Consider the following 26,314-nt stretch of genomic DNA (forward strand, 5'->3'; position numbering starts at 1 on the left):
ACATAGCATCCTGTTGCCTTTCCTTGGTACTGCAGCCCATTTCTGGAATGTTGCGCAATAGATGTTATGTTGCCCTATTTTCCCCATGGTACCTGTGATACAGGTGCCTGGCTGAGGAATTCTGGGAATTGAAGTCCACAAGTCATGAAAGGGCCAAGTTTGAAGACCCCTGATATACACATTCAGGAAAAAAAACTCTCTGTAAACTATAGATTTTTTTCCTAAGCTTTTTTTATTGACAGCAACTGAAGATTCCAACACCCGTTGGGTTAGAGAAGGTCAAATTTAATCGATTTCGTCTGGAGTTACTTTCAGAATGATGTCTTCATTTCCTCGTCTCACTACTACTGACAGGGTACGGTTGTTTTGAACAGCCTCTGTCACATCATGGATTGAGGTGACTGGTTTTCCATTTATTGCTATGATGACATCTCCATCTTGCAGACCAGCACTGTAACCCAAAGCAGGAAAGAAAACCAACAAAAATCAGTAAAATCCATCATCAGGGCAAGTGATGTCAGGTAAGATGAAGTACCCTCATCTTACCTGACATGGCCATTTCAGGTCAGGTTCTTGATCAACCAACACACATGCTTTGTAGAGAAGCTAGAGTTTTGGAAGCAAAATTTTAGGAACTGTGGTGCCGATGGAAACCTCACTCTTCTTCCTCCATATCTGACCCATAGGAAACTTAACAACATGGGAGATTTTTATGAAAAAGTGATGTTGAAACATGGTTGAGAGGACAGTGAAGCGCAGCAAAAAGATTTCCTCAAACTAAAGAGGAGCACAACAAATGCAACATAGTGGAGGCAAAAGTAAAATGATGCACTGCAGTGTGTTTGAGTTGATCACATCTGACTCAGAAAGAAGCACTGTGGATAACTCAATGAAATGTGGCTGAGTTCACAAGTCATGATAATTCCTGGCCTGCTGAAATAAGGTTGGTTCAGTAAATTCAGTGGGTTGGGTTTGGACTAAGGCACACTAAGGCAGAAAGAGTAGTTGGAAATGCGTAAATAAACACTGTGTTAAACCAAAATCAAGCAAAATAAATTGTTGGCTTAGTGTAATGTGTGAACCCAGTCAAAAGAAAGACTTCTGAAGGAGACTTTGTGAAGTGTGGATTTGCACCATGTTCCAAGATGAAGTAAACTGCCTTGACTGTCCTTTTTGAGCCAAAAACAACATAGAGAGGAAGTAGATAAAGTTTTGGAATGTGGAGTTCCAAAACTTTCAATAGAAGAGAATATAGGTTCACCTGGGAGCTCCTTGGTGGTCTCTGAGCTTGGTTGTTTGCTTGCAGATGTTTCATCATCTGACTAGGTAACTTCACTGTGATCATCAACATCAGCATCAGCATGATGTTACCTAGTCCAGTCATGACACATCTGCAAGCAGAGACCACCAAGGATCTCACAGGTGAACATATATTCTCTTCTATTGAAAGTTGAGGAAGCAAGCACTCATCTCTTACCTTGCAGCAGCTGTTCCTGGTATCACTTCATAAACATAGACACCGGACCTCAGGTTGGGAAAATCTCGATTATGCCGTCTCAGCTCACGGATGAGACTAGGAGAGAGAGAATAACAGTTCCAGCAGCAGCAGCAGCTCCAAACTCTCTTAAGATATCTCAGGTTATGCCACTAGAAAGTTCTTCCAGACATATATTAGGTTACAATTCCCACCCTAGTTAGTGACGTCAAAGGTGAACACACCTGGAAGGTGCTAGGTGGGGGAAGGCCTACCGATCAAATAACAGGCCTATAGAACAAATAACAGGTGTGACATCCTTCTAACTTTCTCAGAAATTAGCAAGAAGTGATTTGAGTGGCCGTTTTCAAACCAACAGATAAAAAGCAATATGGCCGCAACCGTTGAATGTGAAATAAAATCTCTACCACCAGGAGAATGGAATGGAATGGAATGGAATAGAATAGAATAGACAATATGGAATGGAATGGAATGGAATGGAATAGAATAGAATAGAATAGAATAGAATAGAATAGAATAGAATAGAATAGAATAGAATAGAATAGAATAGAATAGAATAGAATAGAGAGAGGGAGAGGGAGGGAGAGGGGGAGAGAGAGAGATGGATAATAGAGCTTGTGTTAGGACAAGAAAGGTAGAGGAATGACTTACTTGAAAGAAAGGGGGACCATGCGGAGTCCCAGATACTTCTTCTTGGGAGTGGTTCTACCTAGAGAGAAGCAGGAAGTTAAAAGCATACTCCGAAGGTCAAATTAAAAAAAGATGAAAAGATAAGGGTTAGTTAACAAATGAGTGGAATGTTCTTCCACGGTGAGGTCCCTGCCCTTCATTGTACTCGCTGTGTCCAAGAGTCACTTGAGCAATTTCCTGAGATACTACCTTTCACCTGTCGGTTGTGAGTTTCTTCCAGAAAGTGGCGGATCCGGTCGGAGGGGATGGCAAAAGAGATGCCAGCTGTGACCTTCAGAGTATTCATTCCAATGACTTCACCATCCTGTGGAGAGGAGCAGGCGAAAGTGAAAAGAAGGATTCAAGCCAAAGCTTACATCCCTGTAAATATTCTTTGTCCACTGCCCTGGACAAGACAAAAAAAAAAAAGACCTCCGGCCTTTTAAGCTGTCGTGTTTACGTGTCTCCCAATTCACTTTTTATCACTCATTCTGATGACGGATTCACACATTCTGAGTTATACTCTGGCTTGCTTGGTTTGGAGTTTTGTTTTTATTGTTGTTGTGTGAATCCAAATAATTGTGACTTATACGCCATGAACAAAACTTAATAAGTCCACAACGAAGGGGAAGATTGTTGGGGTTTAGAAAAGACAAAGAAAAAAATCAACCGTCCTTACCAAGTTCACCAATGGCCCTCCTGAATTTCCATACTGTGAATGAGAAAAGAAGGAAGGAAGGGATTGTATCATGGAAAACTTTTTCTTCCAAAAGCCCCAAAGTCCAACTCAATTATTCTATGTCCTGTGTTCTGGAGGCTAAACTGTGCATTGAATGATTGAAGGACTTAGGTATGTCTAGTGCAGGGGTAGGCAACCTTGGCTCTTTTATAACTCATGACTTCAACTCCCAGAATTCCTGAGCCAGCCATGCTGAGGGGAACAGGAAAGGTTTCCAAGCTGAGCCATGCTGGCTCAGGAATTCTGGGAGTTGAAGTCCCTGAGTCATGAAGGGGCCATAGTTCCCTCATGCTGGCTCAGGAATTCTGGGAGTTGAAGTCCACGAGTCATAAAAGAGCCAAGGTTGCCTACCCCTGGTCTAGTGAATTTAACCAAAAGAAGAATTAGGGGTATAACAGCCGCCTTCCAATATTTGAGGGGCTGGCACAGAGAAGAGAGAGTCGATTTATTCTCCAAAACTCCTGAGGGCAGGATGAGAAGTAACAGGTGGAAGATTATCAAAGAGAGATCCATTCAGAACTAAGGAGCAATTTCCTGAAAGTGAGAATGATCAGTCAATAGAATTGCTTGCCTCCAGATGTTGTGGGGGCTCCAACACTGGAGGTTGTCAAGAAGAGATTGGATAAATATTTGCCTTGAATATTGTAGGATCTCCTGCTTGAGCAGAGGTTGAAATAGAAGATCTTCAAAGCCCCTTCCAATCCTATCATTCTATAGGTTCTATTTCTGCTGCCAGGTATTGTCTAAGACTAGATATCTTTAAGATAAAAGAAGAACTCTACTGAATGGAACAAGGGTTTCTCTTGGGATATGCAACCTTTAGGATGCTTCCAAATGTCTGAGGCAAGAGTGGAATGCTCTGGAATCTACCAACCGAAGTTCAAATCCACATACGTTTCACTATAAAAATTGGGAGGTCAGAGGTCCTTTAGTCCACCCCTTCCATTCCACTGCTAGCTCTAAGACAGTGTTTCTCAACCTTGACCATTTTAAGGCATATGGACTTCAACTCCCAGAATTCCACAGCCAGCATTGCTGGCTGTGGAATTCTGGGAGTTGAAGTCCACATGCCTTAAAATGGTCAAGGTTGAGAAACACTGCTCTAAGAGAAGGTGGACATGAAACTAATCAAAATTGTGGAAGGGGAAGAAGGTGGCAGGGAAGAGGTTTCAGTGTCAACTGCCTGTCAAGGGGTAATAACCCTATACCAATGATGGTGAACCTTTTAGAGACCAAAAACCACCCCTGCCCCGCTCCGCCCCATCCCCAGCCTGCTCTGCCCCCACCCTGCCCTCCCACAGGGCCACTTACCGCCTCCATGACCCACTGCAGATCGCCCAGGTGGCCCAGCAGTGCCATGGCGGCCATGCCCTTCGCTCACACCCTGCAGTATCATCTGTGCACAGTGGAGTGCGAGGGCAGAGTCTTGTTTCAGCTGCCCAGCTCCATGTGCTTGCTGTGCTGCTCCGCATGGGCTGTGCTTGGGGGTGCTGCTGGTAAGTAGGGGGCCCCGGGGGAAGGCGGGGCTGGGGTGACAGCACATGTGCCCACAGAGAGGGCTCCGAGTGCCGCCTCTGGCACACGTGCCATAGGTTCGCCACCACTGCCCCTATACTTTGCCCCCAAATTGAGATAGATCCACTTCAACACAGAGAAGTCTCTTACATTGATAATGGCATCTGTCTGGATATATTCCATGTCGGAGTCCTTCATCCCAAGATCCCGGCCAACTCGTTGGGTACTGCTTACGATTCCGGTCGTCACTGTGTTTTGCAAGGAGAAAGGACTCCCCAGAGCCACCACAAACTCTCCAGGCCGAAGATCAGAAGATCTGCCCAGTAGGAGCACTGGGAGGGCTACCTGGCACGGGGAGAATAATGTTCAAAATTCAGACTTTGGAGGCAACCATTTCTCCTAGTCTCTAAGGATCAGCCATAAGTGAATACGCAAAAAGGCCAGCATTGTTCCTTGTGGTCGTTAAACAGCAAAGTGAGTCTTTCTCTCAAACATTGCTCTCTTTCTATTCTTTGTTGTTGTTGTTAGTTGCGAAGTCGTGTCCGACCCATCGCGACCCCATGGACAATGTTCCTCCAGGCCTTCCTGTCCTCTACCATCTTCTGGAGTCCATTGAAGCTCACACCTACTGCTTCAGTGACTCCATCCAGCCACCTCCTTCTCGGTCGTCCCCTTCTTCTCTTGCCCTCCGTCTTTCCCAGCATTCGGCTCTTCTCCAGTGAGTCCTTCCTTCCTTCCTTCTCAACATGCAAGAGAGATTTTGCCCCATTGGAATGAGAAGGCTCTATACTCACCTGGGTGTCTATTTTTATCAGAGCAATGTCCAGTTTATGGTCAACGTCTTTGATTTGGGCATCCAACTGATGGCCAGTTTTGAGCTCGACTTTGATTCTCTGCTTCTTGCTGAGAACATGGGCATTGGTGAGGATTAACCCATCTTCAGATACAATGAAGCCTGAGCCACTGGAGACCAAGACCTCTTTCCTTGTGGAGGGCGCCCTGACCCAGGCAGACAGACAAAAAGCGTAATAAATCCATCATTGCCAAGTTTAGAGTATAAGGCAGTGTATTTCTCAACCCCAGCAATTTAAGATCAGCGGCCTGGGAATTTCTGAAAATTAATACCCACTCATTCAAAGATGTCAAGAAGATGAGAAACACCCCATTGCCAGCAATGGAAAAAAAGTCATGATACGTCGCGACACGTCACGTGACGTTGCGAGTTTGACACCCCTGCTTTAAGGGCAGACACAAGGTCATTTTCAGTATCTAGCCAGAGTTTGGTTAATGTCAATACCCACAGAGACTTATCAATTTCATCTAGAGAGAACTTGCTCCATGTCACTACCTACAAACAGTTTCTCTTACCTGCGAAAGAGTTCCAGGTGAACCACAGACGGAGCAATTTTTTCCACCACGTCAGCAATAAAGTTAAATTTATTCCTTGGGCTGTTGAGATCCACAGCACCTGTAGAACAATGTCTCCCCCAGTTCATGGATGCAATGCTAGAACACATGAGGATTTGGGGTTACTGAGCCCCGAACCCCCTTAGAAAACCATTGCATGGAAAATGATACCACCAGGTTAGATTTAGTTGGATGAACAACAGATTGATGTAATATGAGGCGTTTCCAGACGCATCTTTTCATAAACTGGTGTCATCCACAGAGATAGACAGGACTCCAATTCACATCATCACTGGTGAATAGACAGCAATATTCTTTATTGCATCCCAAGACAGGAGAGACCACAGACCGGATAAAATAGTACATACAACTCTTTCCTGGCTCAACTAATGCATGTTTTCTTAATCCCAGTTAGCTAAATAAATCACAATTTGCTGGACTCTTTCAGTACAGAATGTAGTGAATGGGCAAAAAGCAAATGTAGAAATTACAGCTTAGTTGAGAAACCCACTTAATAGGATAGTGGTTTGTTTTCTTCAGGCTTATCATACTGTGTGAATCTGCTTTGGCTCTCTGAGCTGGTTTTCAGACTAATTTAACTGCTCCTTCACTAGGGTTGATATAAGATGGTATGATTATAAGGCAGTGATGGCGAACCTTTTAGAGACTGGGTGCCCCAAAACCGCCCTGCCACCCTGCCTGTCCCACTCCGTGCCCCATCTGCTCTTCCCCACCCCCTGCAAGGCCACCCATTGCCTCCACGGCCCACCACAGCAGATCGCCCAGGTGGCCCAGCAGCGCCATAGCAGCCATGCCTTCCACCCGCGCCTCACAGCAGCATCTGCGTGCGATGGGGCGCAAGGGCGGAGTCTTGTCCCCGCTGCCCGGCTGCCATGTCCTTGGCTGCGCTGCTCCACGCAGACCACGCTCAGGGCTGACTCTCCTCCAGGGAGGCTGCTGGTGAAAAGGGGGCCGTGGGGGGAGGCGGGGCTGGGGCAACGGCACGCGTGCCCACAGAGAGGGCTCTGAGTGCCGCCTCTGGCACGCGTGCCATAGGTTCGCCACCACTGTTATGAGGCAACGGACTACTTCAATTCATCCAGGTACTATGATTCCTATAATATGAATTTGAGGAATGCAACTTGTGTTGGTTCAATCATGAGGGCTCCTGGATGCTCTCTGAGCTTGGCTGTTTTCTTGCAGACTTTCCGCTATCCAAACTAGGTAACGTCATCTGTGCTCGTTAGATGTTGTCTATTTGGCTAATGAAACATTTGCAAGAAAAGAAGCTCAGAAAACACAAAGGACCCCCTCATTCTCACCCTGAGCTACAAATATTCAGCTTTATTCATTCAGTCCTACTGAAGCAATACGTGAAGCCTTAACACAATGTGGAAATCAGGGCACTGGCATCCATCAAGCCCATCACGCCATTTGTATGTTAAGTGTTTCACATTTTAAAAAAGGCTTCTCCCAAGCCAGTCCTCACCACTTTCCCAGCTCCCATTTTGACCTGTGTCTGGCCATCCGCATGTGCAAATGTGTGTATGTGGGGGGGGGGGGAGGCAGGGACCTTGCCTGTCTCCAAAAGGGTTAGTTTTTCCTTTCCAAGAGAAACGGTGTGGAAGGGGGGAATGGTTACTTCTGCAAATTCCTTTTGTGTTTAGCCAGTTTAAGGTGTCCAGGAACAGATTCCAGGTTTCCAGCCAAGCTGTGGCCCCAAGTAGGAAGGCCAGCCTCAGTCTTCTCCTCTACCCCCCCCTCCCTCCGAGGACCCCACACCCACCTGCTTCTCCGCAGTTGCCTTTATGGACGGGGACGACAGGCGACTGGTGGTCTGAGCTGGACTGGTGGTTCCGGGCGCGCAGCTGGCAAAGGCTGCTGTAGGTGCGCCCATCGCTGCCGCAGATCCCCAGGGGCCCCTCCACGCATGAACAGGTGCCCGGTCCGGGGCTGCCCGGCCGCCTGTGGCAGAAGAAGCCCCGGGCGCAGAAGCCGCCTGGCGCGCATGGCTGACCCTCGCCAGGCGCGCAGTCCCAGCAGCAGCCGCAGCTGTCCAGCTGGAGCTCGCCCCCGACGGCCAGGCAGGCTTGCGCGGAGCGCGGCGGGCAGCGCATCGGCTGGCACTCCGCTGGGCAGGGAGGCAACGGGCTGGAAGGAGCGGCCAGCAAGGCCGGCAGGAGGAGGAGGAGAAGCAAGAGCGGCGACCGGTGCGCCATGGCGATGGGTGCAGGAACCAGACTAGGTAGCCGCGCCGACGGCTCGCAAGCTTTATGCGGGGAAGCCAGACGGGGTCGGGCCGGCCAAGGGGGCGGAGGCCCGTGGGCGGCTGTTGCTACCCACTCGCCACCCCCCTCCAGTCGCCTTGAAGTAAGGGCAGAGGATGGTGGATCAAACTCGAAGCTCGACGTGCATAGCTCTTAGCCAGAAACCAAGCAAAGCACAGACGAGCGCGGGCGAACGTCCGGGTGGAACCAGGGCTGTGGCGCTAGATCAGGATTTTAGGTTGCTACCTTTGAATCTTTCCTAACTTTTCTATTAATATTTTAACATTAATATTATTTTTTTTGCAATGCACACCAAAAAGGGATGCTGCATTGATCTTTATTAATCTCTCCTCGCTTTCTTTGCCAGATGCCTTCTAATTTAGAAATGGCTTTAGAACAGGCCTCCAGTACAGGATCATTATTGTATTTAAATACTTACCTGGTTGAATCCAGGCTATTCAACTTTATTCGATAAATAACAATTCAACAGACCATGGATTTAATATAACCTCAGTGATCACACATTTGCTACTGACTATGTTTGATGGGCTCACAGCAGAGCAGGAAATAAATATTTAAAATTAATCCAATTTTGGCCAAGGGTTGCATGCGCCTTTGCTAGCAGATGAGGAAAAAAAATGCAAGTAGAAGAACATGTTTATGGCAATAGAAGTTTTATCCTTCAAATAAACAACTTATCCTGTGTTGGTCCCACAAAGTTTATGTCATTTTGCTGTTGCCATGCTGGAAAATATGAATTCATTTTTGTAGCTAAAATTAAAAAGGGGCAGCTTAAATGGCTCAATAGCTGGGAAGAAATACATACTGAAATGTTCGAATGTTTTATTAAAGGGGAAAACCCTCCATGGATTTATTACCAAATACTCCAATGGGTGAAACAGATCTGTTGACGAATTTCATTCAAGGAACAAAATAACTTTTGCTGCAGGCCTGGAATTAAAACTGAGAATTATTAGCAGAACTCTCTGAGCAGTGTGCAAAACAGCACCATTGCTTTCTCTTTTTTGTGTGCAATTTGTCTGAAGTGGAAAAACCAAGAAAACCAACTTGGATATTATTTTTTTCTCACCCTACTTGACTAAGCAAGTACTTCTCAACCTCGACAACTTTAAGACGGGTGGACTTTAGCTCCCAGAATCCCCCAGCCAACCAAAGTCAATACTGGTTGTGGCCATCTTGACTTTTGGGCCTTCCCATGGATCCCTCTTAATTTGATACAGAATTCTGGATATGACTTTTGTGATGGAATGCCCACTCTTGCTCTTAAGGCCTTGGGCATTGGGATTTTGATTGACCCCCCCTTTTCCATACAACTTTCTTACTTCCAAAGAAAGAGAGAGCCCTTCATCCAGAAGCAGGGGAAAAAAAGTCACTTTTATCAAATTGAAGAGCAAAGAGTTAGGATGCAAAGTCCCACAGTCAGTCTAAGTTTGAGAGACAGCCCAGGTGCCATAGAAAAGTAGCTCTTAAAAAAACCCTTTCTTGGGGAAGCAGGAGACAAAGATGATTAGGGGGCTGGAGGCTAAAACATATAAGGAACGGCTGCTGGAATTGGGCATGTCTAGTTTAACAAAGAGAAGGACAAGGGGGGACATGGTAGCAGCCTTCCAGTATCTCAGGGGCTGCCCCAAAGAAGAGGGAGTCAAGCTCTTCTCCAAGGCACCTGAGGGCAGGACAAGAAGCAACGGGTGGAAACTAACCAAGGAGAGAAGCAACCTAGAACTAAGGAGAAATTTCCTGACAGTGAGAACAATTAACCAGTGGAACAACCTGCCTCCAGAAGCAGTGAATGCTCCAACACTGGAAGTTTTTAAGAAGAGACTGGACAGCCCTTTGTCTGACATGGTATAGGGTCTCTTTCTCAAACAGAGGGTTGGACTAAATGACCTCCGAGGTCCCTTCCAACTCTTGTTATTCTGTTATTCTGATTTACCGAACAACTGCTCAGATTCGCTTAACAATTATGGCAGACTCGCTTAACACCCACTGGAAATTCTGGTCCCCAATTGTAGTTGTAAGTCAAGGGCAGTATAAAAAAGCGCTGAATGTGGTCCAGGTAATCCTCCACTTACGATGGTTCACTCCGTGAACATTTGAAGTTATAACGGCACTGGAAAAAAAGTGACAGGACCATTTTTTTTCCACACTTGTAACCGTCGCAATATCCCCATGGTCATGTGATCAAAATTTGGATGCTTGGCAACTGGCATGTACTTATGACAGTTCCACCATCCCGGGGTCACGTGATCCCCTTTTGCAGCCTTCTGACAAGCCAAGTCAATGGGGAAGACAGCGTCACTTAACAACCAGGTTACTAACTTAACAACTGCAGTGATTCATTTAACAACAAGAAAGGTCATAAAAATGGGGCAAATCTCACTTTTTAGCAATAAAAATTTAGGGCACAGCTGTGGTCATAAGTTGAGGACTACCTGTACCAGGACACAATATTTAATTTTACGTGAAATCCAACATGAGAAGAGAAAAAAAAAGAGAGAGACAGCGCAAAATTCTGGTCATAATTTTATGTATTAACAATGGCTAAAAAAATCTCCAGAGCATAGAAGTGGACAAAAGCTGCAATTGTGGGTCTATTGATTTGGGAACAAACCCCCTTTAACATCACAGGACTCATTTACAAGTAAAAAGCACACCTTCCAGCGGGTGTCCAAAAAAACAATCAAGTGGCCCACAACATAACGCTTTATTACCCTGCTTTTTTCCTTCCTTGCCTCTGAATTATGAATGATAAAACCAAAGAGCAGCATGATCTCTTAACTTGAGTTTTGCAGCTTACTTCCAAGTCTGAATAGCAGCCTTCACACAAGGCTGCGGACCGAGTTATGCCCATCGCAAGAATTCCATGACATCAGAAAGGGGGGGGGGGAAAAGATGCAAGTTATTCAAATTCTCTAAATTACACCGGCTGCAGCTAAAGTTTTCGTTTTCCTTCCCCCCCCCCTTTGAGGAGGTAAGAATAATGTAGATGATTTCAGCCACTATTCTTCCCTTGCAATATCCACGATGGTTAGGGGTTCGAATTCACCGACAGCGTCGCATCTCAAGCAAATATTATTTTGTCAAATGCTTGGCACCCAATCTGGAAGCAACAGCAAAATACCCAACTGGCTCAACAGGAGAGATCACGCTGCTTTTTTTTTAAAAAAAAAAAACCCAACCTCTTATGTTCCTGAATTAACTGAGGTACAAAAAGATGCACACCTGAGAATCTTGATCTTACAGACATTTCACAATATTCTGCAAGAGAGTAGTCTTTGCACATCTGAACACAGGATTTAACCGTAAGCCCTAGGGCTCAAAATGGGAGCGCGGTTCCTTCGCATCTGCTGCAAAGCACGCTTCCTGCCAACTATCGGAAGTCAAGATAAGCATTGTGCATTTTCAAGTCGCAAATCTGTACCGCCACTGCTGTGCTTGCAATGTCTGCTGAAGTTCTGCTTTCTTTTAAGGGGAGTAAGATGACTACATTGGGATTCTCGCCAGTACTAGGAAATATTGAAGAATGGGAACAGATCTACGTAGAAGAGTTTTCATCCTCCCTCTACTCATCATCCAGAACTTCCTGTACCCTCTACCTGCTGACTTAGTGCAGACTAGGAACTCATCTTCATTTACCGTAGCTTTGCCCAAATGAAAGCACGGTAGCTACAGCTTGCAAGGTCCCAGTTTGGGAAAGACTTAACATGAGAACAAAGCAAGAAGCTGGATTTTGTTTTGGAAGGGTGGTTCTTCAATTTCTGTTGTCCTGTTGATCATCCTTTCTTCTCCTTTGTGTGACAGCCAGATATTCCTGACTCCCACCTTTTCTGAACTGAATTTCTTCTGCCCTCCAGCCCAGCTGTCCTTGGAAATTCCAAAGGAGAAAGAAGCAGTCTTGCAAAAGCTAAGCGAAACCTACATCTTCCTGCTCCTTGCAAGGTGTTCATCATCTCCACTATTGTCACGATAGATCAAAATGTCGGGGGATATCACCTGCTTGCACCCCCTCCCAGGTGCCCAGGATCCAAAGGTTACCGGGAAAGATCCCAATCTGGAATATTCCATCAATCCTGCGCAGTCATTAAAACAATTACTTGGTATGGCCCAGCATACGACAACCTCATTGCTCAATACTAAAGTACCATTTGATATTCGCTACGGAAAAAACCTTTTTGGTATCTCCATTATTATTTTTTTCACAGTCTCATAGGCCCCAAAGAAGAACTGAAAAAGATGCTGTTTCAATGAGGATGTCTTTGCTCTGTTTCCTCTCTCCAATTTCTTGAAAATTCCTTTCTTCGGTATAGATTTTTATGTACACCTTATTGCCAGACTGCTGTTGAATTTTCTTAGAATTTGTTGAGGGATGTTTTTCACTTTGCCATGTTACTTTTGGTAGCCAAGCTACCTGCTGCATACAATTATATTATGAAGAGCTCAACATCTTGACTAGCTTGTAACTCAGATAAGTACCGGAACCTCATATTCTCATTTGAGACTTTCATCCTTAAGAGAAAGGAGGGAGGGAGGGAGGGAGGGAGGGAGGGAGGACGGAAGGAAGGAAGGAAGGAAGGAAGGAAGGAAGGAAGGAAGGAAGGAAGGAAGGAAGGAAGGAAGGAAGGAATTCCAAGCTCTCTTCCTAGCCTAAGATTTGGACATTAAACAAGGTGAACTGCCTTCAATTCATCCACTGATCAAGCTACCACAACAGGAAGAGTAGATATACTAAGTTGCTGTATGGTCCAGGTAATTCTAGTAAAGCCTTTTTGCACAAACAGACAGGAAAGTGTCATGTTTATCAAGGCCTCCAACTGAACAATGTGGCCTTCCCTTCACCAGACAGGAAGCAATGATGGCGGAAGGAACAGCTTCTCGTGGTGAATGTGAGAACCCTTTGTATGGTTTTGCATCCTCAACAAACTTGAAACAGGATCATCTTGAATACTCTGGCAACCCTCTGACTTGTGCTTGATCTGGAGAAGACTCCAGCAGAACATACAATCCACATGTAAGTGTAGATTCTTCTCAGCTTTAAATTTGTTGCATTGCAGTATCTGTTCCGTCTGGAGCTGGTGCAAGCTAACTAGTGTTCATCCAGAACATCCCATCCTTAAAATGCCTGTTTCCTGGCAACGTCCACCTTGCTGCACAATCACACATCTGAGGTTCGGATGTTTTCATCCTCCAAGTCAATCAGAAAGCGGTGCTCTTTAAAGTTCTGGGGTTCCGACCTATGTCGGACACGCCTGACCTGGGTCTCACCAGCATGTCGTTCAGCAGACACAGGGGCAAACCCAGAGTTGCTCAGCTCTTCAGCCTGTTCCTTGGATATCGGCTGTTGCTTCTCCTCCAACTGCGGCACAGGCATCCACGGCAGCCAGCAAGAAGTGGAGGGACCTTTGTGACCAACCCTGGACTCCTCTCCTCGCTGCTTTAGCCACGCAATGGATGACGTGGTGGAGCTGGACAAGATGGGACTACCCCGTTTATCCATTGACACTGATCTCACCAAAGACATTTCCTGCAAGGCAAAAACCAGAAGATCAGTGGCAGCTAAGAATCAATACAGGTAGTCTTTTTCATTTTTCATCATGGGGCTGAGGCTGCTGAGAGTTAGACTTTAAACATTTTGCTAAGATACTTCACCCATGCCATTGGCTCCTCGGCTTAAAACGAACAGAGACAAATCTCAAAATTTGGGGAATGGGAAAGAGAGTTAAAAGATTTTGGGAGCTTGGATTGTTTGACAAGAAGTGACCTAACTCTAAAGTTTGGCCAAATGTCTCATGAAAATGGCCCAAAGCTGCAGATAGCTTAATGACCCACACCTCTAATTTTCCCTGTCGTTCCCTGCAGTCCATTTGTGATCTTGTTATTTACGGTATGTATTTATTTATTCAGATGGCTGGAGAAAACTCTTCTGGAAATGAGCTCTTTTTCAAATGTTTGCTTGACATTATGAAAACAGATGACCTCTGCTTCAAAGAAGCAAAACAAAAACAGCGAACTGATGCCATAGTCAAAGTGGAAAGAATTTCACCTACTCTGGGACAGCTCTTTAATGCCTGCACCGCACCCGAAATCTCTTTGATCCAACTTTTCATGTCTTCAGGGCTGTAGGCCTGTGGGAAAAGAAAAGGAAAAAGATACTATCCAGAGCACTGTGAAGTTAAATTCATGGATATTTTCTGATGAATTAGTTTCTTTGTTAAATCAGAAAATGTTTGTTTCACATTCCTTTACACCCAGACCCATTAGGTTCTCCACTTGTGTCAGAAGCACCAAGGCACATCCGGGTTGAAAGGATTAAACTAGAGGCCCCCAACCTTTTGGGCACCAGGGACCAGTTACTTGGAGAGAGGTTTTTCTGTGGACTGGAGGAGGGGTGGTTTTGTGTGCTGCCTGCATCCCATGGATGGGGCTTTGCTTGTGTGTGCGGACTTGTTGCTGGCATGCTGCGGCCTGGTGTCGATCCACGGACCGGAGGTTGAATTAGACAATGACATCACCATTGCCCTGGGGACACCCAGTTGAGGGCTCTTTTCATGTCCCCGGCAGAGCTGGAGTGAAGGATGGGAGCTCAAGCCCGCCCCATAGCAGCACTCGGGTCTCGCTAAAATCCATCTCAGTGTCCTAACCACACAAGTCAGCATACTCTTCACCAGGGCTTTTTTTGTCATAGAACGCCCAGAATGGAGTTCCGGCACCTTTTTTGGATGGAACCTTATAGGGTAGGCAAGGCGGCTTGTATGACATGTGTGAGTTCTGGCACCTTTTTTTTTTTTAACAAAAAAAGCACTGCTCTTCACCCATTAGGTCCCCAACCCTCACAGTTCCTAACAATTCCTAATTAGGTCTTATGTTATGACCTAGCAATTAGGGATTGTTAGGAATTGTCAGGATTGGGGACCTAATGGGTCACAAGAGTATATGTGTGGTTAGGACACTGGGATGGATTTCAGCAACCCTGCACTCGAGATTCCATAGTTCAGATTTAATCTTTTTATAAACTTGAATTGTTGACTTCTGTTCAAATGTGGCATCTCTTAAGGAACCTAACAGGTGGGTAGAGGTGAGGAAAGGCCCTTTCTAAACCTTTTTGCCTAAATTTTCAATTCTTATTTAAGTTCTGGCCACTATGGAAAGATCCACCAGAGGGCAGATATGAGATCTGGAACTAAATGTGCCATAAAGAAGAGGGAATTAAGCTATTTTCCAAAGCACCTGAAGGCAGGACAAGAAGCAACGGGTGGAAACTAATCAAGGAGAGAAGCAACCTAGAACTAAGGAGAAACTTCCTGACAGTGAGAACAATTAATCAGTGGAACAGCTTGCCTCCAGAAGCAGTAAATGCTCCAACACTGGAAGTTTTTAAGAAGAGACTGGACAGCCATTTGTCCGAAATGGTGTAGGGTTTCCTGCCCGAGCAGGGGGTTGGACTAGATGACCTCCAAGGTCCCTTCCAACTTTACTATTATTATTATTATTATTATGTATATGCATCCCACTTAGCAAAAATGCAGATCTTGCTAGATTCTGATTAATACGTTTTTAAAAAAGTAGAAGTGGCTAATCTAACACAGAGGTGCCCAACCTTTTGGGCACCAGGGACCGGTTCCGTGGAGAGAGGTTTTTTTCTACGGACCAAAGAGTGCGTCATTTTGTGTGCTGCCTGCAACTCACGGATGGGGCTTTGCTTGTTTGTGAGGACTGGTTGTTGGCATGACACGGCACAGTACTGGTCCACAGATCGGAGGCTGGGCACCCCTGATCTAACAGACTATGAATGAAACCTCTCATTCTGCCCTCTGGATGAACTTTGCCTGGATTAATAGCTGGAATGCGATATCCTGAAGTTTTAAAAAGCCCTTAAAATACAACTTCTGCAAGTCCTTTATGAAGCTAATAGATCTTTGGTTGTAATTGCATGATGCTAATATTAATGGTTGTGCTAATTACTTTAATTACTTTACTGTTTTCTTTTGATAGTGGCTGATATTGCGAAGATTGAATGCTGAAGTGTATTATGTTGTATTGATTTACAGTACTGCATTTAGCCTGTAAGCACACATTAAATTAAAACCACTACAGCACTAGGACTATGCACCATGCAAGGTCAACAGAAAACCCTATGGGTGGCTAATAACTGGCTATTTGCATTTAAATTAATTGCTTTAGTACCCAGAAAATAAATAAATAAATATGTACACACTAGACTGGAAAGGACAAAAAAAAAAAAAAAGAAAAAGACAGTGAAATCACAACTAAAACTTTCAGGGAAAGGAACTATTTTTGCTACTCTGATTCTTCCTCCCCCCAGCGCTCTCCAGATGTATAGGAAATGTCTTTGACTCCATTGGCTGAGAATTCTATACTCAGGTTAAAGATTTAAGCAATTGCTGCAACAAGGAGACAAGATTAAGCCAGACTAGGAACAGCCCATCTTTCCTACCCTGGAAGCCACAACTCATTTGTTGGGCTACAGTCAACTGTCTCCAGAGACCATCCATGGACAGTGGCGAGGCTACCATCTTCATCATCAATTTCCATTGATATCTTAAGTCAGAAAAACTGTGTTGCTTGCTTAATTAATTATAGGGACGCTGGAAAAGGAGATGGAGAGCTACATGCAAGACTGAAGCTTGTCCATCCCTTCCTTAAAAAGATGTGCACCATCAGGTGAGTCTGGCAAATTGGAGTAGGATCCTTTGGTGCTCAGCTAAGGTGCTCACCTATGTCCAGACAGCAAATCAGGTGGGGTCTCCATTATCTCATGCTTTCTCAGGTGCAAGCAACCAGAATAGCTTTGAGAATGAGTCAGAGGTTTTTTTTATTGTTGATCACCAGCTTACAAGAATCTCTTTAGACTGCACAGACTCTCCAGACTTGGGAAGATCAGATGGAACCTAAGGATTTGACCTCAAACATTTCTTCCCCCAGACTCAGAGCTGAAATGTCTTTTAACCCCCCCTGTCAGGGCTTCCTCTCCTTCAGTTGGTGACTCTACCATATACTTTAATTCAGGGGTCTCCAAACTTGGCAAGTTGAAGACTTGTGGGCTTCCAATCCATGGCTGGCTGAAGAATTCTGGGATTTGAAGTCCACAAGTCTTAGGGTTGCTAAGTTTGGAGAGTACTGCTTTAATCTAAAAGAACTCAAGGCTCATGTAGCTGAAGGCCGCAGGCTTACAGACTAGCCAAAATGCGCACACTTGCAGAACAACCGTTTTCCTCAAATAGATGGGAGCCACGCTCTCTTGCACAACTGCTCCCCACACAGTTGCTTACCCAGTAAACAAAACACAACCAAGCGTAACTCCTGGGCAGGTGCAAAACAACCCAGCAATCTGCATTGCAAAGGTCATTCTTAAAATCATCTACCACCTACTCCATTGATTCTGCTCTTCCTTTCCAAATCATTCACATAAAAATTCACATTCATATAGCTACACTAATTCCCAGGCACACTTTTCTGTGTCCTGCACACTAAGTTTGCCCTCCACAGAATTTGAGCTGAGTCATTGCAAAAGACAGAAGGTAGCTTGACCTCTATCTGGATTTCCTACTATTTAAAGCACCCACGGGAGAGTGCAAATGAAAGAAAATAGCCAGTGAGGACATTTTCTGTGCTGTTTGAGAAAAATAGGCAAAGCTTTCTGGGGCCTCTTCAAGCTACAGGCTTTGCACGATGATAAGTCCACATATCACAAGAAAATGATGAGGGGTGACATGATAGCAGTCTTCCAATATTTACGGAGCTGCCACAAAGAGGAGGGGGTCAACCTATTCTCCAAAGCATCTGAGGGCAAGACAAGAAGTAATGGATGGAAGCTTACCAAAGATAGATATAACCTAGAACTAAGGAGAAAATTTCCTGACAGTGGAAATTTCTGAAGGAAATGCCTTCAGAAGTTGTGGGTGCTCCATCATTGAAGGTTTTTAAGAAGAGACTGGACAGCCATTTATCTGAAGTGGAAAAGGTCCAGGGGGTTGGACTAGGAGATCTTCAAGGTCCTTTCCAATTCTGTTATTATTTTCATTCTTAATCCTTAGTGTACCCCTAAGTTCAGACCTTCAACAAAGCATCCATGGGCACCAAAAGTACACTTGGACAACTCCTTTGGTGTTTGACTCTGCCCCACCTTGACCTCCTCTGTTTCTAAGCCATTCTTCAAATCCAAAGAAAGAGAAAATGATGTCTGGAAAAACACATTATTAGCCACAACATATCAGAAGTTGTGGGAGCTTCATCACTGGAAGCTTTCAAGAAGAGACTGGACTGCCATCTGTCAGAAATGGTGTAGCGTCTCCTGCTTAGGCGTAGGGTTGGACTAGATGACCTACCCCAGGGCTCTTCAAACTTGGCCCTTTTATGACTTGTGGACTTCAACTCCCAGAATTCCTCAGCCAGGCACGGACCATAAAAGGGCCAAGTTTGAAGACCCCTGACCTACAAGGCCCCTTCCAGCTCTGTTATTCTGTTCTATTCACTGCCATTGACTCAACTTGCAAAAAGTCCTTAAAGCTATCTTAGAAAAGAACGCTGAACGGTTGAAGGCTGAGCATTTGCCCATCACTCCAAAAGTACAGAGAGGAAGGGGGAAGGGGTGGTGGCCCGAGGGATGGCAGTTGCATTCTGCTTAATTGGTGCATTTTAAGTTAGTTATGTTTCCCATGTCAGTCACTGCAAATATGCAGCCCTCTTCCCCAGAAGGCTTTTATTTTGAGTACGGCTGAAAAACATTGTCCAAATTCCAAAAGTGTCTTGGGGAGACAGGCGTTGAATTAGCTCAAATTAATTCAAAACCAACCTGTTTGCAGTCTGCAGATTTCAAAAGAGGACTTCAGCTGTCACAGATCTTGGACAGCCATTGACCGCAATTCAGATAGCCACGATTATTTTGACTTTTCAATCTGAGAAAAGCTGGGAGAGTAAGCTTCTTGGTCGCTGATGGTTTTCAAGAAAAAAAGTGGACAACCATTTGTCTAGGATGGAATAAGGACTCCTGCCTAAGGCAGGGGGTTAGACTAGAAGGACCTCTGTGATTCTATGAATTTCAGGCGGTGGTACTTAAAAAAAGAATGCAAGATATTCTTGACAGGAAGATATTGCATCTCTCCAGAATTCTTCTAGACAAGCAAGAAGTTTGTATTATTTTTTGAGAACATTTCTAGAGTCTCAATAGGCCTGGGGTTTATAAAATCTGACCCCTGGATGAATGTTATTGTATTGTTTGTTTGTCAAGTTATGTTGTGTTTTTATTGTAAACCGCCAGGAGTCCTGCGGGAGTGGGGCAGTCTATAAATTTTAATTAAAAAAAAAAAGGAGAATATTGGTGCTTGGTGCTCTCTGAGCTTGGTCAGTTTTCCTGCAGAGGTTATCTAGTTTGAGTAATGAAACACCTGCAAGAAAACAACCAAGCTCAGAGAACACCAAGGACCCCTCATTTCTAGTGTCTGTAAAGTGCTTTCTCTCAGTTGCACACAACTCTTAAGTTTCCTAATATCTGATGCTTGCTAAATGTTGTCCCAACACACCTGAAAAGCATTTCTTATCTGGGGAAAGCTCTCTTACTGCAATCTTACACAAATCCCTGTGTTTATGGCTCTGTTCTACACCTGGACAAATAACTTTCGTGACGAATATGATGAAATGAAGAAGTGAAACTGTGGCAATAGCGGGATTCTGGATTCTCGCACTTCATCTCTCCCTAGACTAAAATGGACTGTGTGTTAAGTCTCGCCTCATTTACCCTTTCTGCTTGACAGCCTGTCAACAAAGCAACCAGTTTGGCAGGGGGAGAATGCCTTCAACTGTCAAAAGCTAAATTGATGGGTTAGCATGATTAAGGGTTAGTATGATTTTGGTTATTGTATAATTAGTAAACTTAAATAGATTATGTTTAATATGTTTGTATAACCCTGTACTTGGCTCTGGGAAGTGGGGGGGAGGGGGTGGGGGGAGGGGGGAGGATGGGTTGAAGGTTAAATAGCTCAGATAAGTAGAAATAGTTTTATTGCATATAATATTGATGTTTTAATTTGGAGAGAGGAGTTGCTCGGGCATTTCCCCTGTACCGCATTTGGAGTGAGAAGATAGGAGGAAGGGGAGAAGTAAGTAGGAAGGTTGAGGAGAAGGAGGAGAGGGGGGGAGTGAGGAAGAAGAGGGAAAGAGGGAAGTGAGAGATGAGGTTAGAGAGTGGATGCGGTTTGGGGGGAAATGGGTGAGCAATACCGAAAGTTGTGTGTATAAATTTATTTTACTCTTTATCTGAAGTATTTTTTTTGAATGTAATGTAAAATTGAAAATAAAAAATTTTTTACAAAAAAAAAAAAAGCTAAATTGATGGCCTCGCAAACTAAATGAAAAAAGAAACACGGCCTTCTCCACGAGGAATCCATTTTTTAAACACCCGAAGATTTACCAGCTTTGTGAGATGTTCTGAAACATTCAACAAGGAAAACCTGCTAGGAAGTTCCGTTGATGGTCTTCTAAAATGCACAGCATCCTGGCTTCAGTGCACAGAAGACATACAGAAACCAGGAAGGCTGGCTATTCTGCAGGGCCTTTGAACTTTAAATGGCGAGAGGACAACCTTGTAATTAGCTGGCTAGTGTATTTGCGTACACTATTTGTGAATATCTGGGATTTTTTGTTTGATTTTCTACCTTCCTGAAGGAGAATTATAGAGCTGAAAGAACCACAAGGATCTTTAAGTTCAATCCTCTGCAATGGGCAGGGAACCACTGAAATAATTTATGAGTGATGACTGTCCAGCTTCTTCTTGCGAGCCTCAGAGATGGAAAACTTGTGTCCATAGATACATCTGTTGTACAAATATTATTGCCAAGAGGTTTTTCTTTTTCTTTTAATTAAATAGTGTAAGTTGTAACCATTATTTTTGGTCCTACAAACTAGGGCCATGGCAAGTCGTTCAGACCATGTTCCCTGTAGCTCTCCTTTATGTACCTGAACATGCCAATCAAATGAGAGTATGGAAAATGTTGTAGGCATAACATGCAATTATGAAGAAATAAGTAAAAAAAGATTTTAAAAAACTGGAAGAAGAGTACAACACAGCTGAGAACACCCTAACCAGGACACAAACTATGAAGCTACTCCAGTAGTGCTAACATACCTTCTTCACCTTCAAAAGGGAAAAGTATGAGCAAATAAAAGGGACAATGGGATCCCCAGTATCAGGAGTCATTGCAGAAACTGTCCTGCAAAACTGCCCTGCAGTTATTGACAATTACTTCAGCTCTCATGGAAAATCAAGAAGAAAATAGTCATAAATCTCATAGAACTATGATGTTAGAAGAAACATAAGGATTAGCTAATCCAAGCAGAGAGAAAGAAAAATCAGAAAGAAGAGTTGAGAGGGCCTTATAATTCTTCTAATCTCAATTTCTTGAATTGAACGTGACTTCAGGTTTCCATTCAGATACTTTTCATGTATGGTCAAATATATTCGAGTGATCACAAGCTTCAGTTCAAAACGAGGAAACAGGTAGCCCTTCTCTAATTGTTGAGGTACAAATTCCAGCAGCCATCATCACTGGCCATGCTGAAAGTTACAACTCAGCAACATCTGGAAGTTTCACAATCTATAAAATTCTTTGGAAGAAGGCTTAAACAACTTCCAAACAATGGAAATTTGCAAGACTGCGTTTCCTATATCGTAATACATGTACTTTACCTGGATATAGAAGGTCCGGTAGCTTGTTATAATTTCAAAGAGATTGTCCCTCATTAGAAGGTCACTTGAAAAACAACAACAAAAAGAAGTATTAACCTTAACATTAACTGCATGTACCAGGAACGTTTTTCTGAATGCCAATTTCTCTAAAGAGGTAATTCAGTGTTAATGTTAACTGAAATTGGAATCGGTGGCTTTGATTGGTGTTGTTTCTGAGGCTCTCGCTGGGATGGTCCTTCAGCTGAATAGGTCTCAGAAGCAACATGGAATGCCTTAATGAGGCACATTGGATTGGATCACCCCTGTATCAGAAAGCATCTCTTGGGGAAAAAGTTCAGGTACCTCACAAAGCCCCAAAAGTAAAGTCTCCTTCAAGACAAGCCTGACTTCTAGTGACATCACCTTCATGACACCTTTTTGGCCACAAGATGGAAGCTTCCTTTTTCTGTGCCCTTCCTTAAGCTACAGCAGTGGTTCTCAACCTGTGGGTCGGGACCCCATTTGGGATCAAACGACCATTTCACAGGGGTCGCCAAACAACGCATTCCGCCATTTTTCCCCTTTTCCTTAGCTGTGCTACTCCCTTTTATTCTATTGGCTTTTGAAAGTCAATAGAATAGACTCTCTTGAATAGAGTCTAATTCTATTGGCTTTCAAAAGCCAATAGGAATTGTCCAGGCTGTCTCTGCCCTGCTGAGCCCGCCAAAAGTCCCATTCTGCAAACGGTGCTGCACCAGTTGAGTAGTCCTTGACTTACAACCGACTGAGTAGTCCTCAACTTATGACCAGTTGGGGGTCGCGGCATTAAAAAGATTGAGAACCACTGAGCTACAGGAATACCTCGGTACTCAACTGCTTTGAGACTCATTGAATTTGGTACTCAACTCATTTTGACGTGAATATTTTGTCCTGGTACTCGTTGTTTGTTTGGTGTTCAATGCACAAGCTAGAACTTATCGGTGTTGGTTGCCTTGTGACTCACTACAGGTAGTCCTGAGCTTATAGTTCATTTAGTGACTGTTCAAAGTTACAACGGCACTGAAAAAAGTGACTTATGCCATTTTTCACACTTACGGCCATTGGTCACGTGATCAGAATTTAGAGGTTCAGCAACTAGTTCATATTTATGACGGTTGTGGCGTCCCGGAGTCATGAATCCCCTTTTGCAAACTTCTGACAAGCAAAGTCAATGGGGGATGCTAGGTTCACTTAATAACCATGTTACTAACTTAACAACTGCAGTGATTCACTTAACAACCGTGGCAAGAAAGGTCGTAAAATGGGGCAAAACTCAATCAATGTTTCACTTAGCAATAGAAATAATGGGCTCAATTGTGGTCATAAATCAAAGGTGACCTGTATATTATTCCTTATGGGAAAAAATTTGTTTGGTATTCATCATTTTTGGTACTCATTACGCCTCCCGGAACAAATTAACAATGAGTACCAAAGTACCATTATACGAGGGGTAGGCAACCTTGGCTCTTTTAAGACTTGTGGACTTCAACTCCCAGAATTCCTAAGCCAGCCACGCTGAGGGGAAAGGGAGAGGTTTCCAAGCTGAGCCACGCTGGCTCAGGAATTCTGGGAGTTGAAGTCCACGAGTCATAAAAGAGCCAAGGTTGCCTACCCCTGCACTATACTAAAAAAAAAAAAAGCACTCCACAGAATTATCTTGAAAATATCTCCCACCTTTCCCCAAAACTATTTTGCAGAGTAGCATCCTCGGGTTTCATCCGTCCACCAATAGCAACATAACTTGAGTACCATTTTTGCCCCGGTAAAATGAGTTGGTGTCATGGTTGTTCTGAGATGGTGGAATGCACACAAACCACAGCAGAACATCCCCTGTCTCTAAATACCGACCCATTCTGCAACAAATGCCAACACTAAAGATAAAATGCCCAAATATCAAGAACATTCCTACCCAGATTTGACGAGACATTCGTGAGTCTTCAGCACATCCTTCAGGAGGATTGACCGCAAGGGCTCTTTATCCTGACAAGAGAAGCAAATCCAACAGGGCAGCACAAAATTAGCCAACAGATGAGAGCAGATACTGTGTGGGTTGGAAGGTAGATGAAAAGCCAGGAATAAAATTTATAAATGACACAATATTCAATATTGTTTTTAGCAAAGATACAACTGTGGAATGATACATCTGTGGAAATGCATTAATTTGGGGGGATTAAACATAATTTCATCACAAATAACAGATGAACTACATTCTGGTCCCCAAAATGTGGGAAGGAAAAAAAAAAACCCTATCAGCCCAGAAAATGAATCTTTGCTAGTTTTCTGCAACAGAGAAGCACGGCTTTTTGTCAACTGTCTTCAATTACAACTTTCAAACATAACATTTGCAATTTTTTTAAACAATAGTGTTTGCTCATTTTTTCTTCTCGCAATGAACTTATGTTTTCAGTTTTGATATCTGTTGTTTTAAAGTGTTTCTTGGGTTAGTGCGATGGATTAATTTAAGACTAGTTTAGTATTCTCTTGCAGACCTAGTTCTTACATTATGCTAAGTGGGTGACTTTCTTGGTTTTGATTCAGTCTGTTGCACAAATCCACCTGCAGGGGTTACTAACAATGGTTTATGGCGTAGCAAGTTATGGGAATCCAGCCAGTTATTGCTGAATCACCAAACCACAATTAAGCAGCCGTGTCTTTGCATCCTTTATGAACCTAATCACTGCTAGAGAAAGGCTTTAGAATAATCTCTTCCAAGTATTATATTACTTTTTTCTCTAAATGTTTTCTTCACACGGACCCCCTTTAAATACCTTGTGTGGCCACAGACCATGGCCATGGACCACCAAGATTGAACTCAAGATTTAAATCATAACATTTCTTCAAGCCTTCGTGGACCCCCTCTGATGACATCACGGCCCCCTCAGGGGTCCGCGGACCACAGGTTGAGAACCCCTGCTCTAAAACAACACAAGACCTGATCACAAGATCTTGAAGAAACTTAAAAACTTCGGAGGCATCAGCAACACTTTCAACCCCTATCAGTCTTAATTTGATTTCACCACTGCAGACGTAGAACAAATATCCTTTTTTGATATCAAAATGAAATGTACTTAGAAGAGCGTACTTGGTTCTAAGGAAGAGAATCTGCAGCCATCAGGGAAGAGAGAAAATGAGACAGATCACAGCCTTGAAAGGTCTGGATTGTTTACCTGCTCGCATTTGAAATAATTGACAGAAGTTTCATCCAGCATGAAGTAACGGCGTTTCCAGCTCTTTCTCTGAAAGGCAAAAAGAATCCCTTTTAAAAGCCTTTAAATTGTTCTTCCAAATGCTTCATGTAACATAGAGGACATTCTGAGCAGATTAATGGCTGTTAAGAACCTGCATTGGTTTTTTTATATTTGTGTGGCCTGACTGAAGGTCCAGCTTCAGCTGCAGTGTGATGGCTGCCATCTTAATTGCCTATGGAGATTCTCAGTCATCCAGATCAAGGTTTTCCCAAAGGTGCTTAACAAATGTCTCGCTTAGCAATGAAAATTTGGGTTCAATCGATGGTGGTTGTAAGTCAAGAGCTACTTGTATTTTCATTTTTTCTTTCCTTTCAGAATCTTTTCCTAACAACATCCCTTGAAATTATCTCCTTGTCCAAAAATTATCCAGCGAGATAACGGCCACGATAGTCAAAAAGACACTTACTACGTTCCCCTGCTTGACACAGTAACCGCTCTTGAGGACTAGAGGTCCCACTGGTGTTTTGATACTGGGGTTGTAACTCTGAGACCGCTTCAACAAAGGGTGAGATGAAAGCTCGTGGCCTTCAGAGCCATCTCCTCCATTCTGCAAGGGGAAAAAAAGAAAAGGGAAGACAAGGGGTCCTCAAACTTGGCCACTTTAAGACTTGTGGACGTCAATTCCCAGAATTTCCCAGCCAGCATTATCCAATACCAATTTAGTACTGAACTTTAATTGACTAGATTCTTGTTTATAGTCTTGAATAAATCTTCTGTACTGCAACTTAACAAATAGTCCTGATCCTTTGCACCTGACAAGAGGGCATGATATGGGCATTCGGGAGCTAGAGGAGATTCAGGAGCTTTCTGCCCGATTCACATATATCAGACATGTCAAACTCGCGACTTCACGTGACATCGCACAACGTATCGGAGCTTTTTTGCCATTGCCGGCAATGGGGTGGGCGCGGCTCCGGTATGATGAAACCGGAGCCGGCAGTTTGACACCCCTGACATATATTCAGCCAAGGTTCCCATGCAGAACCTGCTCTTATATTTAGTCCCACACAGACCTGGTTGCCCTAAGACTGCCAATTAATTTAATCTACATCTTTTCTACTTTAAAGTTGCCAGGTTTTCAAGGAGCCCCCTGCAGTTCTCCTTTCAACCACAGCTCCATGAATAAACATCATCATGCTCATTAAACTAATCCAAGCTCACTGAATTATTCCAAGAAAACACACTTCTTCAGTGCAAAGACGTGTAACTGCCAATCCCAAGTTGCTGTCATTCCTG

At 43.9% G+C, this 26,314-nt stretch overlaps 2 protein-coding genes across 6 annotated transcripts in view; both read right to left on the reverse strand.

Annotated features, from left to right (window-relative positions):
• Positions 1-213: 213 nt before the first annotated feature.
• Positions 214-8,166, reverse strand: HTRA4 (HtrA serine peptidase 4). Its single transcript, XM_039354233.1, has 9 exons — positions 7,612-8,166; positions 5,787-5,886; positions 5,213-5,417; positions 4,569-4,763; positions 2,844-2,876; positions 2,375-2,489; positions 2,147-2,204; positions 1,478-1,573; positions 214-451 (listed from the first exon to the last, which is right to left on the reverse strand). Exons 1-9 carry the CDS (start codon positions 8,042-8,044, stop codon positions 286-288), a joined length of 1,401 nt encoding a protein of 466 aa, XP_039210167.1. The 5' UTR covers positions 8,045-8,166; the 3' UTR covers positions 214-285.
• A 2,457-nt stretch (positions 8,167-10,623) lies between these two features.
• PLEKHA2 (pleckstrin homology domain containing A2) overlaps positions 10,624-26,314 on the reverse strand; it is a 55,663-nt gene continuing 39,972 nt past the window's right edge. For all 5 annotated transcript variants that reach the window (XM_039354238.1, XM_039354235.1, XM_039354237.1 and 2 more), the window contains exons 7-12: positions 25,485-25,625; positions 24,998-25,066; positions 23,740-23,810; positions 21,813-21,876; positions 14,158-14,235; positions 10,624-13,634 (exon numbers count right to left, since the gene is read on the reverse strand). In XM_039354238.1, the coding sequence (XP_039210172.1) occupies positions 13,266-13,634; positions 14,158-14,235; positions 21,813-21,876; positions 23,740-23,810; positions 24,998-25,066; positions 25,485-25,625 (792 nt within the window). In that variant the 3' untranslated portion in view covers positions 10,624-13,265. The remainder of the gene's footprint in view (positions 13,635-14,157; positions 14,236-21,812; positions 21,877-23,739; positions 23,811-24,997; positions 25,067-25,484; positions 25,626-26,314) is intronic.

This window comes from Crotalus tigris, unplaced genomic scaffold, assembly GCF_016545835.1.
Source record: "Crotalus tigris isolate CLP2741 ecotype Arizona unplaced genomic scaffold, ASM1654583v1 scf7180000018549.3470463, whole genome shotgun sequence".
In the NCBI taxonomy this organism is placed as follows: Eukaryota; Metazoa; Chordata; class Lepidosauria; order Squamata; family Viperidae; genus Crotalus; species Crotalus tigris.

Bases quoted from the DNA above. Each gene is read 5' to 3' on its own strand.
- HTRA4 (XM_039354233.1), bottom strand. From the start codon at position 8,044: ATGGCGCACCGGTCGCCGCTCTTGCTTCTCCTCCTCCTCCTGCCGGCC. The intron at 5,887-7,611 runs GTGGGTGTGGGG...ATTGTTCTACAG, and splicing joins AGGCAACTGCGGAGAAGCAG to GTGCTGTGGATCTCAACAGC. The intron at 2,877-4,568 runs GTAAGAGACTTC...TCTCATTCACAG, and splicing joins AGACAGATGCCATTATCAAT to TATGGAAATTCAGGAGGGCC.